The sequence below is a fragment of the Chiloscyllium plagiosum genome, unplaced genomic scaffold (genome assembly GCF_037043375.1).
Source record: "Chiloscyllium plagiosum isolate Xiang-an unplaced genomic scaffold, Cpla_swu_hap1 HiC_scaffold_12, whole genome shotgun sequence".
NCBI lineage: Eukaryota > Metazoa > Chordata > Chondrichthyes > Orectolobiformes > Hemiscylliidae > Chiloscyllium > Chiloscyllium plagiosum.
In genome coordinates, this window is record NW_028270150.1 from 87,961,453 (window position 1) to 87,977,061 (window position 15,609).

Genomic DNA, 15,609 nt, shown 5'->3' on the forward strand with positions numbered 1-15,609 from the left:
AACTCTAGCCACCTGACGTCTGGAGGAATAACACCTCACCTTCCACCTTGGGACCCTCCAACCACATGGGATCAATGTCGATTTCACCAGTTTCTTAATTTCCCCTCTACCCACCTTATCCCAGAGCCAATCTTCCAACTTGGCACCGTATTACCTGGCCATCTTCCTTCCCGTCTATTCTCTTCACCCTCCTTTCCGACCTATCGCCATCACTCCCCACCTCCATTTACCTATTGCATTCCCAACTACATTTCCCTCCAGCTCCACCCCTTTCCCATTTATCTCTCAGCTTATGCTCGAAATGTCGACTCTCCTGCTCCTTGGATGCTACCTGACCGGCTGGCTGTGCCTCTCTAGCATCATACTTTTCGACGACGAGGATCTTCATAAGTAGTGTGTGTGTGTAAGGGAATGCTTAAAAAAGAAATTAGGAGGCCAAAGGAAGCCATGAAATATCTTTGGCAGATATGATTAACGAAAATTACAAGGCTCTTTATAAGTATATTAAAATCAAGAGGATTACCAGAAAAAGACTGGGGTCTAATAGAGACCAGAGAGGCAATCGGTGCATGTAGCAAGAGGACATGTGTGAGGTCCTAAATAAATATTTCTCATCTGTATTCTTAATGGAGAAAGATATTGTAGTTGGAGATCTCATTTGGGCTGTTGATGTTCTAGAGCATGTTAAGATTAATAAGGAAAAGGTATTAGATGTTTTAACTGGCATGAAGGTTCATAACTAAGATTTATCCCAGACAGCTGTGGGAGGCAAGCAGGGAGATTGCTCAGGTCCTGGCAGAGATATTTAATACTTTGGCCACAGGTGAAGTGCTAGATGACTGAAGGATAGCTAATAGAGTCATAAAGTCATAGAGGTATACAGCACGGAAACAGACCCTTCGGTCCAACCCGTCCATGTGGACCAGATACTCCAACCCAATCTAGTCCCACCTGCCACCCACCAGCCCATATCTCTCCAAACCCTTCCTATTCATATAACCATCCAGATGCCTTTTAAATGTTGCAATTGTACTGGCCTCTACCACTTTCTCTGGCAGCTTATTCCATACACGTACTACCCTCTGCGTGAAAAACGTTGCCGCTTAGGCCCCTTTTATATCTTTCCCCTCTCACCCTAAACCTACGTCCTCAAGTTCTTGACTCCCCCACTCCAGGGAAGAAACTTTGTTTATTTATCTTATCCATACCTCGTATGATTTTATAAACCTCTATAAGGTCACCCCTCAGCCTCCGACACTCCAGGGAAAACAGCCCCAGTAGCTCAAATCCTCCAACCCTGGCAACATCCTTATAAATCTTTTCTGAACCCTTTCAAGTTTCACAACATCCTTACGATAGGAAGGAGACCAGAATTGCACGCAATAGTCCAAAAGTGGCCTAACCAATGTCTGAACAGCCGCAACATGACCTCCCAACTCCTGTACTTAAAGAAAAGCGTACCAAACACCTTCCTCACTATCCTATCTACCTGCGACTCCACTTTCAAGAAGCTATGAACCTGCACGCTAAGGTCTCTTTGTTCAGCAACACTTCCTACGACCTTGTCATTAAGTGTATAAGTCCTGCTAAGATTTACCTTCCCAAAATGCAGCACCTTACATTTATCTAAATAAAACTCCATCAGCCACTCCTCAGCCCATTGGGCCATCTGGTCAAGATCCCGTTGTAATCTGAGGTAACCTTCTTCGCTGTCCACTACACCTCCAATTTTGGTGTCATATGCAAACTTACTAACTGTACCTCTTATATAAATGATTTGGATATGAGCATAAATGACAAAAAGTAGTGGACCCAGCACCGATCCTTGTGGCACTCCACTGGTCACAGGCCTCCAGTCTGAAAAACATCCCCCCAGTACCACCCTTTGTCTTCTACCTTTGAGCCAGTTCTGTCTCCAAATGGCTAGTTCTCCCTGTATTCTATGAGATCTAACCTTGCTAACCAGTCTCCAATGGGGAAACTTGTCGAATGCCTTACTGAAGTCCATATAGATCACGTTCACCACTCTGCCCTCATCAATCCTCTTTGTTACTTCTTCAAAAAAACTCAATCAAGTTTGTGAGACATGATTTCCCATGCACAAAGCCATGTTGACTGTCCCTAATCAGTCCTTTTGTTCTTTTGTTATTGTTCTTTTGTTCAAGAAGAACAGCAGGGATAGGTCAGGTAATTATATACCAAATACCTTCTTCACTACTCTGTCTACCTATGATTCCACTTTCAAGGAATTATAAACCTGATTATTCTGTGTAGTTTTGGTCGCCATAATATCAGAGAGATATCTGAGGTGGAAAGTGAATAGAAGGCATTTGTTCTCCTTGATTGAATAGTCAGTAACAAGGGGCATAATTCTTAGGTGAAAAGCAGGAAGATTTGAGCAAAATCCTTTATTCACCCACTGAGTGGTGGGATCTGAAATGTATTGCCAGGAAGGGTAGTTGAGGCAGGAAATCGCACAACCTTCAAAAAGAACTTGGATGAGTACTTGAACTGTCATAACATTCAAGACTCTGGAAAGTGAGACTAATGTAGACTAGTGTATCTTTGACAGTCCATACTTGATGGGTGGAAGCCTCGCCAATGTACTATGCCTCAGGGCATCTTGCCTGCAGCATATGAGTAGACACCGTTGGTTGAGTCGCGCGAGTACCAGCAATGTACAGGGTGGGAGGTGTCCTCTCGCATAATGGTGACATCCATGTCAACCGTTGGCTATCTCATACGCTACAGGCAAGGATGCCCTGAGGCATTCGTACATGGGTGGGGCCAAGCAGAGGCTACAGCAACGGATGAATGGACATCGCACAACAATCAACAGACAGGAGTATTCTCCCCCCCCCCCCCCCCCCAGTTGGGGAACACTTCAGCGGTCTGGGACATTCGGCCTCGGACCTTTGGGTGACTGTCTTCCAAGGCGGACTTTGGGACAGGAACAGCAAAAAGTGACCAAGCAGAGGCTAATAGCCAAATTCGGTACCCATGGGGATGGCCTCAACCGGGACCTTGGGTTCTTGTCACACTACAGGTGGCCCCACTGCACTATACACATACACACACACACCCTCTCTCATACCCTCACAAATACATTCCCACACACACCCTGTCACAGACTTATACCCCTTTACACTCACATACACACACTCTCTCACAGACACTCATAACTATCTCTCTCTTCCCCCCCCCCACACACACTCTATGTTGATGTTTGTTTGTGCATTCTGTAAGTTTGTTTATGCCATTTTGTGTTTTGTCATGATACAAGTCTTTACCAACATAAATGCCCAATTTTGTGTCATCTGCAAATTTTGAAATTGTATTTGAGATTCCTAAGTCTAAAATGATTTGGAGATGCTGGTGTTGGACTGGGGTGTACAAAGTTAAAAATCACACAACACCAGGTTATAGTCCAACAGGTTTAATTGGAAGCACACTAGCTTTCGGAGCGACGCTCCTTCATCAGGTGATAGTGTCTATCACCGCTATCACCTGATGAAAGAGCGTCACTCCGAAAGCTACTGTGCTTCCAACTAAACCTGTTGGACTACAATCTGGTGTTGTGTGATTTTTAACTAAGTCTAAAATGTTAGTGCAAATGGTGAACAACTGCGGTCCTAGCATTGATCTTTATGGAATAACAGTTCTCTTCTGTTGTCAGTCGGAGTAACTGCTTTAATTCCTATTCTACTTCCTAGTTTCTGTTTTGCAGCCAACTTGCTATAAGTTCTATTATTTGTCTCCTGATTTCTCACATTCTGACCATAGGCATGCACTTATTCAGTATATCTTAACTAAGGGAATCAGAATATATTAGGCCGCCTCTATGATCCTTACCTATTCTTTTAGTTATTTCAGATAATTCATTACAGTTGTTTACGTATTACTTCCTTTTGGAGTCCTGCTGACTGCTCTTTGTTATATTTCTGGTTTCTATATGGTTTGCTATTCAACTTTGAGATGTGATAGAACTGTTAATTGTTTGCATTATTGTTCGCAGCAACATCAAAAGGGTTAAACTGCTTCTTTATTATTCTGTAAGACACTGCAACTTCAAACAACCAAAGAAAAACACCCATTTAAAGAAAATACATGAAGTCCTGAAGAAAATCTGTTAAGTCTGTTTCTTTAATCCTGTTCTTTCTCAGCAATTTCAATACATGATATTTGTTGTTAAAATTTAGTTTCTTTCTCTTCCAAGGTTTGCTTTCTTGTCACCTATATAACAAAGCAGTGTTCATGAAACCACCTTTATGGTCTGTCTGTCTTCCAAAAGGGTTAACTGGCTCTTCGCATCTTGAATTTTGAGATGGTCCCTATTTGACCAACTTTAGATTTCTGGAACAAACCGCTGCTGCTTTAAATATGCATTGAAACAAAAGATTTGTAAGCAAAGTGAGGCCAGTGTACACTTTGAGTTTTGTTGTGGTTCTGTTCGCCGAGCTGCGAATTTGTGCTGCCGACGTTTCGTCCCCTGTCTAGGTGACATCCTCAGTGCTTGGGAGCCTCCTGTGAAGCGCTTCTGTGATCTTTCCTCCAGCATTTGTAGTGGTTTGAATCTGCCGCTTCCGGTTGTCAGTTCCAGCTGTCTGCTGCATTGGTTGGTTTATTGGGTCCAGGTCGATGTGCTTATTGATTGAATCTGTGGATGAGTGCCATGCCTCTATGAATTCCCTGGCTGTTCTCTGTTTGGCTTGTCTTATAATAGTAGTGTTGTCCCAGTCAAATTCATGTTGCTTGTCATCTGCGTGTGTGGCTACTAAGGATAGCTGGTCGTGTCGTTTCGTGGCTAGTTGATGTTCATGGATGCGGATCGTTAGCTGTCTTCCTCTTTGTCCTATGTAGTGTTTTGTGCAGTCCTTGCATGGGATTTTGTACACTACATTGGTTTTGCTCATGCTGGGTATTGGGTCCTTCATTCTGGTGAGTTGTTGTCTGAGAGTGGCTGTTGGTTTGTGTGCTGTTATGAGTCCTAGTGGTCGCAGTAGTCTGGCTGTCAGTTCAGAAATGTTTTTGATATTTGGTCGTGTGGCTAGTCCTTTGAGTTTTGCTCCACCAATTGCTAAGGTCATAGTTGATCTGGTTGTAGTGTCAACCTTGCCTTCCTGTCTGACACCTGCAAAAACCCTAAGAGTTTTGAGAGACAAAGAAATCATTGCACTCGTTCATACTTGAGCACCCAACATGTGTTGCTTTGGTGAGACTGCATCTGGAGTATTGTGTTCAGTATTGGTCATCATAATCATGGAAGGATATTAATGCATCAGAAGCAGTTCAGGAAAGGTTTACTAGACTAAAATGTGGAATGAGAAAACCTATATAGGCTAGGTCTGTATTCTCTGGAGTTTAGAAGAGTCAGAGGTGACTGATTTGAAAAATATAAGACCTTGAAGGAACTTGATTGGTTGAATGCTGAAAACCTGTTTGCTTTTGTGGGAGAACATAGAATTAAGGTTTATACCTTAAAAGTAAGGGGACACCCATTCAAAAGCGAGATGAAACTGTTTTTGTCTAAGGATTGAGAGTCTTCCTGAAAAGTGATTGCAGGATATTTCAGTACTTTTCATGCAGAAGTAGGTAGATTCTTGATTACTGAGAGGATGAAAGATTATTCGGGGTGTGCAGTAATGTAGAGTTGAAGTTAAGATCAGATCAGTCATAATTTTAATGAAACGGTGGACCTGGCTGAAAGGGCTGAATGGCCTCCTCTTGTCCCTTGTTGGTACACATTCTGGGGAAGAGAATTCTATGAACTAACAACCCTTGAAGAGAAAAAAAAAATCTTGTCTCCATTTCCTTTTTTTCAAATAAGGAGATCAAAACTCCCACACAGCACTCCAGATGTGCTCTGAACCAGACCCAATACAGCTACTATAACATTTCCTGTTTTTATATTCCAATCGCCTTGCAATAAACATCAACAATTTATTTACCTGCCTAACTGCTTGCTGCACCTGCACATTAACATTCTGTGATCCATCTACCAGGACAGATTTCTGCAATCTCTGTTTAAATAAAAAAATTCTGTTCTTCCTGCCAAAGTTGACAGGTTCAGCTTCCTACATAAAACTGCATCAACTAAAATTTTTCCTACTCACCTAACCTACATGCGTCCCCTTGTTGCCTCTTTAGCTCCCCTTGACAAATTAATTTCCTAACCATCTTTGCAAATTATCATTGGCAAATTTAGATACATTTGGTCCCTTCTTTCACACTATTAATATAAATTGTTAATTGTTAAGATCTTAACATTAATCCCTGTGGCACTCCATTTATGAATAACTTCCCACATCCTCCTAATTTTAAACTCCTCATTAGCAATGACAGCTATTGACCATTATCTGATAGTTGTCTTATTCCAACAAGCTTTTATTTGGTTCCAAACAGTTTTACTATTTACTGTTTGTTTATTATGATTGCATTATCTGTGGCTCTCCACAGAAGAGAGTAATGTAATGCAACTGCTTCTGCCTTAGCTTACAAAGAATTCTCTTTATTTTCTATTGGACTATCTACATGTTCTTTCACCCTTTAAAATAGTTTATCTTCGTCCATCTGAAGTAAGGTCTCAATTCCTTTCAGGTTCATAAATTTTGAATGTACTTTGTGTGTGATCTGCTTCTTCTCCATTTGCTGTGTCATAAGTACAGCTCCTCTGCCTCTAAATCGCACTTAGAGTATCTCATTCTTATGTTAACTCTTGGTTTGCAGCATTTATAGATGCCAGTTGTGATTGTCATCTCACTCTATACTTCTGTTAACACTTAGCAATGTTTGGTCTATTTTCAGTATGCTTTAATGAGCCAGATATCCAACAAGCACTAATAATATTTCTCACTGTCAATAACTCCTCTGTAGGTGCTTAGTGTCACAGTGTTTTTCTGTTTTGGTTACTTTGGTAACTATCAGTGCTCAGACTGAGCTTTTAGATTAGATTAGATTACTTACAGTGAGGAAACAGGCCCTTCGGCCCAACAAGTCCACACCGACCCGCCGAAGCGCAACCCACCCATACCCCTACATTTACCCCTTTACCTAACACTACGGGCAATTTAGCATGGCCAATTCACCTGACCTGCACATCTTTGGACTGTGGGAGGAAACCGGAGCACCCGGAGGAAACCCACGCAGACACGGGGAGAACGTGCAAACTCCACACAGTCAGTCGCCTGAGTCGGGAATCGAACCCGGGTCTCTGGCGCTGTGAGGCAGCAGTGCTAACCACTGTGCCACCGTGCCGCCCACCGTGCCGAGCTATTTCGGAAGAACCATGGTTCAGACTTTAAATGAGTGCTGGATTGCTTTTTTTGTTATTCATTTGTGGGACATTGTCTTTGCTGGCTCGGTAAACATTAATGAGGCCTATGCAGAAGTGAGGACTGCAGATGCTGTGGGGATTAGAGTCAAGGGTGTGGTGCTGGAAAAGCACACCAGGTCAGGCAGCATCCGAGGAGCAGGAGGATCGACATTTCGGGCAAAAACCCAAACTAGGTCTATCCCTAGTTGTTGTTGAGGTTGTAGTGGTGAGCTGCTGCCTTAAACCATTGAAATCCATTTGGTGTAAGTACAGCCACAATACCATCAGGGAGGGAGCTCCTGGATTTTGAAAGAGTGGCAATATATTTCCAAGTTGTAGTGGTGAGTGGTTTTGAGGGGAGCTTTCAAATAGTGGTGTTTCCAGTATCTGCTGACTTTGTCCTTCTAGGTGATGAAGGTTAGAATTCTGTTTTCTAAGGAACCTTGGTAAGTTGTACCTTATAGCAGGTTCATCCTGTTGATTTTGCAGTGTCGGCATGAAGGGAGTGAACGGTGGTACCAACCAAGCAGGCTGCTGTATCCTGGATGGTGTTAAGCTTCTTGAATGTTGTTGGAGCTGCACTCATCCAGACAAGTATCCCTGACACCTGCCTTGATGATGGTGGACAGAGTTTGCAGGGTCACAAGAGAGGTAGATACTGTTCATTATTTATTGTGTTATAAAGCTGCCAAATTTGGGAACTCATGCTGAATCAGAGTGGAGAAAATGCAATGGAGGAAGGAATTCATATGACAGGAAGGGACAGTGAGTGTAAATCTCAGGGCAAATTAGCAGGTATGACTAGAGATTAAGAAATCTAAACCTAGGACAAACCTAAGACACAATATTTGAATGTACGTCGAAGCAAAACAGTTGAACTGATTATATATAAATTGAATGGCAGAGTAGAATTGAAAGACCAGTTGTTGAACTCTTGTTTGTATGTTTGGGAGTTACTCGCTGCTGATTCCTAGCCTCTGACCTGCTTTTGTAGAAATTGTATTTATGTGGCTACTCCAGTTCAGTTTCTATTCACTGGCTATCCCTAGGATGTTTATAATGGAGGGGGGGTTCAGCAATGATAATGCCAATGAGCATCAACGAGCAATGGTTAGGTTCTGTCTTGCTGGAGATGGTCATTGCTGGGCATTGTGTCGTGCAAATGTTACTTACCACTTGTCAGCCTAACCTGGATGTTGTCAAGATATTGCTGCATTTAGACACAGGTTGCTTTAGTATCTGCGGATTTGTGAATAGTGCTCAACATTGTGCAGTCATCAGCAGACTTTACTCCTGACCTTCTGATGGAGGGAACATCACTATAGCAACTGAAGATTGTTGGACCTAGGTCCAGGAGTTAGGGCTCAAGTCCTATCTGCTCCAGAGGAACTTGAGGGTGCCCATGGTGCAGAGATAGTGTCTCTACCTCTGAACTGGGCGGCTTGGGTTCAAGTCTCACCTGCTGTGGAGATGTGATTCTATGCTAAATTACTCTGTCATGTACAGAGATGTGTGCAGGCTAGGTGAATTAACCATGATAAATGCAAAGGTGTGGGGATAGGATAGATGGGGTGGGTCTGGGTCGGATGCTCTTTGGAGGGTCACTGCAGACTTGATGGGCTGAATGGCCTCTATCTGGATTAGGGATTCTATGATTCTATGTGTCATAACATGTCAGAGCAAGTTGATTAGAATAACTATCCTGAGGAACTCCATTGGTGGTGTTAAATGGATATAATTGACCTCAAGCAACTGCAACCATCTTCCTTTCTGTTTGGTATGATTCAGACAGCAGAGAGTTTTCCCTCTGATTCCCTTTGACTTCCATTTTGATGCCACACTCTGTCAAATGCAGCATTGGTGTCAAGTGCAATCACACTCACTTTTGGAGTTTAGCTCATTTGTTCTTGTTTGGATCAAGGATACTTTGAGATCAGGAGCTGAATGGTCTTAATGTAACCCTGTCTGAGTGTAGGTGAGCCAATTATTGCTATGACACCTTTATCACTTATCACTTTAGGTTTAGATTACTTACAGTGTGGAAACAGGCCTTTCAGCCCAACGAGTCCACACCAACCCGCTGAAGCGCAACCCACCCAGACCCACTCCCCTTCACCTAACACTACGGGCAATTTAGCATGGCCAATTCACCTAACCTGCACATCTTTGTGATTGTGGGAGGAAACCGGAGCACCCGGAGGAAACCCACGCAGACACGGGGAGAATGTGCAAACTCCACACAGTCAGTCGCCTGAGGCGGGAATTGAACCCGGGTCTCTGGCGCTGTGAGGCAGCAGTGCTAACCACTGTGCCACCGTGCCACCCATTGCCACTGTGCCGCCAATTTACAGATGGTTGCAAGTCAGCTGATGGGATAGTAATTGGCCAAGTTGAATTTGCGCTGTTTTTTTGTGTACAGGACATACCTGGACAATTTTACACATTGTTGGATAGATGTTAATGTTGTAGCTGTATTGGAACACAGCAGGTGGGGGCACGGCAAGTTCTGAAACATAAATCTTTAGTACTGTTGATGGAATGTTATCAGGCCTATAGACTTTTCAGTATCCATTGCCTTCAGCTGTTTCCTGTTGTAACGTGGAGTGAATCAAATTGGTTGAAGACTGGGACCTGTGATGTTAGGAATCTTCAGAAGACATGGAGCTGGATCATCCATTCGGCACTTCTGAAAAGGATTATAATTGTTGATGTACTGTGTTTCCCCCATCGTTGAGGATGGGGATATTTATGAAGCCTCCTACTCCAATCAGTTGTTGAGTTGTTCATCACCACTCCTGACTGGACATGGCAGGACAGCAGAGTTTATATCTGATACCTTGGTTGTGGAACTACTTAGCCTTGTCTGGCACTTGCTACATATGCTGTTTGGCACACAGGCTAAACCTGCATTGTATCGTCATTAAGTTGATAGTTCATTTTTAGATAATCGACCCAATTTCTCCTCATATGACAACTCTTGCTATGTTTGCAATCAGTATGGTGAACCTTTATGGCAAGCACATATTTTCCTAAGTTAGGAGGCCAAAGCTACATACACAACTCCAGGTGTGGTCTCACCAAGGCTCTGTGAAGTTATAGTAAGACATCCTTGCTCCTGTACTCAATCCCTTGCCATGAAGGTCAATGTACCATTTGCCTTCTTAAGTGCTTGCTGCACCTGCACAGGACTACATCACTGCTCCATCACTGTTACTGGCACAAAATCCAGGCACTTCCTTCCTCACAGCACTGACAGTATCCCTAAACTCTGAAATGGTTCAAAAAGGCAGCTCACTACCACCCTCTCCAATTGCGTTAGGGAGTTAGTAGTTATTGGGCAGTGAATGCAAGCCTAGTTAGAAACATTGATATCTGATGAATACATTTAAAAAGATTTGCATTGCTTTCAGGATAAACTGGGTTTTTTTTATTACTCCTGATTACTCTTAGTACTTAATGGTCACACAGACAAGACTATTTAGATCCTATCATCAGTTGCCCAATGCAAGAAAATTGCAATCTTGGTAGGACATTTACTTTATAGTTTAATATAAAACAAAGAAATGAGAATGCTGGAGATCTGAAACAATTAAAAACAGAAATTGCTGGAGAAACTCAGCAGGTCTGGCAGCATCTGAGGAAAGAAAATTTAGTTAACATTTTGAGTGAGCGAGACGTCAACTCTGTTTCCTCTTCACAAATGCTGCCTGGCCTGCTGAGTTTCTCCAGCAATTTCTCCTCATGATTTACAATTTAATCTTTTTGTTGTGCTCAACCACATGATTTATGGGGCGGCACGGTGGCTCAGTGATTAGCACTACTGCCTCACAGTTCCAGGGTCCTAGGTTTGATTCCAGCCTTGGGTGACTGCCTGCGTGGAGTTTGCACATTCTCCCCGTGTCTGCATGGGTTTCCTCCGGGTGCTCCGGTTTCCTCCCACAGTCCAAAGATATGCAGGTCGGGTGAATTGGCCATGCTAAATTACCCATAGTGTTCGGGGAATTAGTCAGAGGGAAATGGGTCTGGGTGGGTTACGCTGCAGAAGGTCGCTGTGGTCTGGTTGGGTCAAAGGGCCTGTTTCCACACTGTAGGGAATCTAATCTAATCTAATCTCTGAGTAGTAGAAACAGAAATAGCTAACATTACTCAATTTCCATCAATCCTTCTGTTATTCTTGAGTTTGGCATGACCAATGCTATTGTGAACAGAAATACTCAAGTTCCTACAGAGCATCCACATAACCAGTCTGTTTACTGATAAGAATGCAATAAACTGTCTTAGCCTTATGCTCGTTTGCTTACCTCAAAACTATTCTTATTACTTTGTTTTACAATTCAGCACAAGAAAAGTGAGCAGCATGAGTAACAACAACATGTGACCCATATCCTATACATTTAGTAAAAGCGAAACAGCAGTCAGCTAAATTGTCCCCTAATATATCTAATTCTAAATAACCCTTCCATTTCCTGTTGACTCACTTAACTCTTGGACTTTTAGCGGTAGCCAGCTGTTAGATCATCCAGCTGTGGTCAGTTGCCTCATTCTGACATTGCTGAGGTATTGACATAGCTGATCCACTGAAGTGCCTGTTAAGTGGTTACCCTTTCATAATAGTATTAGATGCATTTTGCCAGTGAAATTCAAAGTGTGGAAATGTTTGGATCATTTGTTGGAGATGCAATAGTACTGGCAATTCACTGTCTTAAATGCTTAGTCTGAATTTAAGAACAACAGTCTTCTAATGTGACTGTGTTTCAGTGGAAGTGCTATAATATTAAACTAACATTTAAGAGCAAGTTTGCATTGTATCACCTTATTGTCAATTACTTATTTTTGAAGAGTAGTTACTGTAGGTATTCATGCACATCTAATTTGGATTTGTAGGTTGCTGTTCTATCTCCTGAAAGTTCTGAAACTTCATACTAAGAGGACTGCAGCAACTCAAGAAGTAGCCTATCATCTTCTCAAGTAACTAGTCTATAAATGCTGGCCTTGCCTCATACCTCGAGTGTAAATTCAAGAAAAAGCAGAATAAACAGCTATTCACATATAGAGTGTAGGGAGAAAGTGAGGCCTGCAGATGCTGGAGATCAGTCAAGAAGTGTGGTGCTGGAAAAGCACAGCTGGTCAGGCAGCATCTGAGGAGCAGGAGAGTCGATGTTTCGAGCATAAGCACTTCATCAGGAATGTGAAGTTAGAATATAGAGTGTAGCTTTATCAATATGAATCATTTCAGGAATATTTATTTTAAAATAAATTTTGTTAACTGAATCGTTATCCAGAAGGCAGTCAGCTCAAAGACCAGAAAATGTTTTGATGATTATGTTGGTTGAATCTTAATAGGGAGCAGCTCCACAGCATCTGCAGAAACAAGTTCATCCACAGTACTTGAGGTTTCTAGGTAATCCAAGATGGAGGATGGGAAGAAGTTGTGGCTGTCAGAGCTGCTCCTTTATTTGTTGAGGTATTTTCAGTGTTTTCTCGAATTCTAGGAGCAATAATTATTGTTTTATAAGCTGTTGCATTGTTTTGAAACTTTGGGTGAAACTGAAGATCAAAACAGCGGAATTTTAAAAAGGTGGGAGACAGACAAAGGCAGTGACCACTTGGGAAGTGAATCAAACAGAGAAATAAACCTGCGTTGCTATCTGACCCAGCGGTGAATCTGCACAGCTGACTGTATTGCTGTTTGATTAAGTATTTCTGCACAGTGGAGTCGTCTAACAAACATTACTGGTATAATTACAGCATTTAAAAGGCATCTGGATGGCTATATGAATAGGAAAGGTTTAGAGGGATATGGGCCAAATGCTGGTAATGGGACTAGATTTAGCATGGCATGGACCGAAGGGTCTGTTTCCATGCTATAAATCTCTTTGACTCTATAACACTTGGATGAAAATTAGCGTCTAATTAATTTCATACTATTCAGTCGTGCCAAAAGAAATAGGTCTCTTCATGCCACAGTCTATATAAGAGGTAGAATCTTAGGATGCTACTGTGCAGATAGAGGCCATTTGGCCTATTGGCTGCACCCACCCTCCGAAGATCATCCCATTCAAACCAAATCCATTCCTGCAAGCCCGCATTTAGCATGGCCAATCCACCTAACCTGCACATCTTTAGACTGTGGGAGCAAATTGGAGCACCCATTGGAAACCCACGCAGATGTGCAAACATAGACAATCGCCCAAGGCTGGATTTGAACTCTGTTCGTCTATGCTGTGAGACAGCTTGTGCCACCATACCACCGTCAGATGTGAGACCACAAAGGTATAGATGATCATGAATATTATAATACAACATATTATATGTCTCTAATATGTAGTGTTAAATTTGTTCTCTAAATACACAGGCTAGATATTCTGATCATTCTAAACAGTTTCCTGTTGAATATGCTGGTTTCACACTCCAGGCCTGGCTAAATAGGGAAAGCAGATGGAAGATTGGCTTCCAGATCACATCCAGTCAGACAGTGTGCTAGAACAGCCTTTGTTTACTGACCTTCCACTCCATTCCACACATCGCGATCTGACTGTGATTGTGGACTTGGAGGAACTGCTGTCTTGAATTTGTCCAGCTGTGGTCCTCTTTATTTCTGAAGAAAATTATGCTAATGCAAATAAAACTTAGTTTCTAGTGATCAAGATTTTTGGAGTGAGGAGAACATTGAATTTAGGTTAAGCATAAGGGATTTATTGACACAGAGCAGGTGGAACTGTCTTATTTTTGTGCTGTTGGCTAGGAGACTATCAAATGCATTAGTGGCATTGGCAATTTGAAATGAGTCTCCTGGTCATGAATCTCTTCTGAGTTGCTCCCTGAGTAGTGAATAGGTCATTGTTTAAGAACTGATTATTTGGGAGGTTGAAGGAAAGGAAATGGGAACTACTGGTTTGGTAGATAAACAGCAAAACCTGGGGTTTAGATCCCAGGCCATATGCTGTAATTTCTGTGTAATTCTGTCTCTCCTCTGAAAATTCTTAATACAATTCTTAACTGAATTTTAAAAAAAGTTGAGTCAAGTGTCTATTTCAATCAATTTTTTTCCCCCCAATGAAAACTTTGCGATACCCAGCACTAAAAACCAAGAGAAGGAAGAGGCTCAGTCCCGGGAGATAAGTGATCCTTTTCTACAATACTCAGGATTAATGTCCCTTTAACTTTTTGTTCTGTACAAGGCCTGTTCATTTCACTGTTACCTTTTATATTCAGTTTGGATAGCTGCACATAGCGTAACCGAAGAGCAATCCACAGAGTATCTTCAGAGTTGCTGTGTTGTTGCACACCTTAAAGGGAACATTGCTGAATGGGCTGAATTTATTGACAGTATTGATATTCAAAATGAATTTCAGCAGTTGTTCTGGGAAGGCACTTTTAAAATATTTATATGCACTATAGAGAAGATGGACCTTGAATTGATAAAAAAAATGAAGTCAATATGTTCTTGGTTTATATAAAGTTACTTTGTTCCTTGCCCTTCTGTTTCTTTTCTCCCCACTTTAATTCATGTTTATCTTTTTGGATCTGTAGAAAGTGACAATCACTTGACAGTGGCACAATCAATGAAGAAGGAGTTTGACAGTGCGGCAACCTCAGATCTAAAGTTTCTGGTGGATGGAAAGATTATCCATGCTCACAAAGCAGTTCTCAAAATAAGGTAGTCATCCAAATCTTTAGAGACACACTGGTGTCAGAAACTGTTCATACATGAGAGAAATTGTTCACTAAGAATTGCTCAGAGATTTCTTTTACAACTGTTCTAAAATCTCAATGTTATCACATCTTTTAAAAGTGTTATTGGAACAATTTGTTTTAACTATTTCTTCTTCGTAATGTATTCAATTTTCATGTATAGAACATAGAACATTACAGTGCAGTACAGGCCCTTCGGCCCTCGATGTTGTGCCGCCCTAGCGTACTAATCTGAAGCCCATCCCACCTACACTATTCCATGTACGTCCATTTGCCTGTCCAATGACAACTTAAATGCACTTAAACTTGGCGAATCTACTACCGATGCAGGCAAAGCATTCCATACCCTTACTACTCTCTGAGTGAAGAAACTACCTCTGACATCTGTCTTATACCTATCTCCCCTCACTTTAAAGTTGTGTCCCCTTGTGTTTGCCGTCCCCATACTTGGAAAAAGGCTCTCCCTGTCCACCCTATCTAACCCTCTGATTATCTTGTATGTCTCTATTAAGTCACCTCTCAACCTTCTTCTCTCCAACGAGAACAACTTCAAGGCCCTCACCCTTTCCTCATAAGACATTCCTTCCATACCAGGCAACATC

The 15,609-nt window shown here is 42.0% G+C and overlaps 1 protein-coding gene across 2 annotated transcripts in view; it reads left to right on the forward strand.

Moving 5' to 3' along the window:
- The window catches only part of LOC122554944 (RCC1 and BTB domain-containing protein 2-like), a 68,895-nt gene that overhangs the window by 40,092 nt on the left and 13,194 nt on the right, over positions 1 to 15,609 (forward strand). For both annotated transcript variants that reach the window (XM_043700389.2, XM_043700391.2), the window contains exon 9: positions 14,846 to 14,972. In XM_043700389.2, the coding sequence (XP_043556324.1) occupies positions 14,846 to 14,972 (127 nt within the window). The remainder of the gene's footprint in view (positions 1 to 14,845; positions 14,973 to 15,609) is intronic.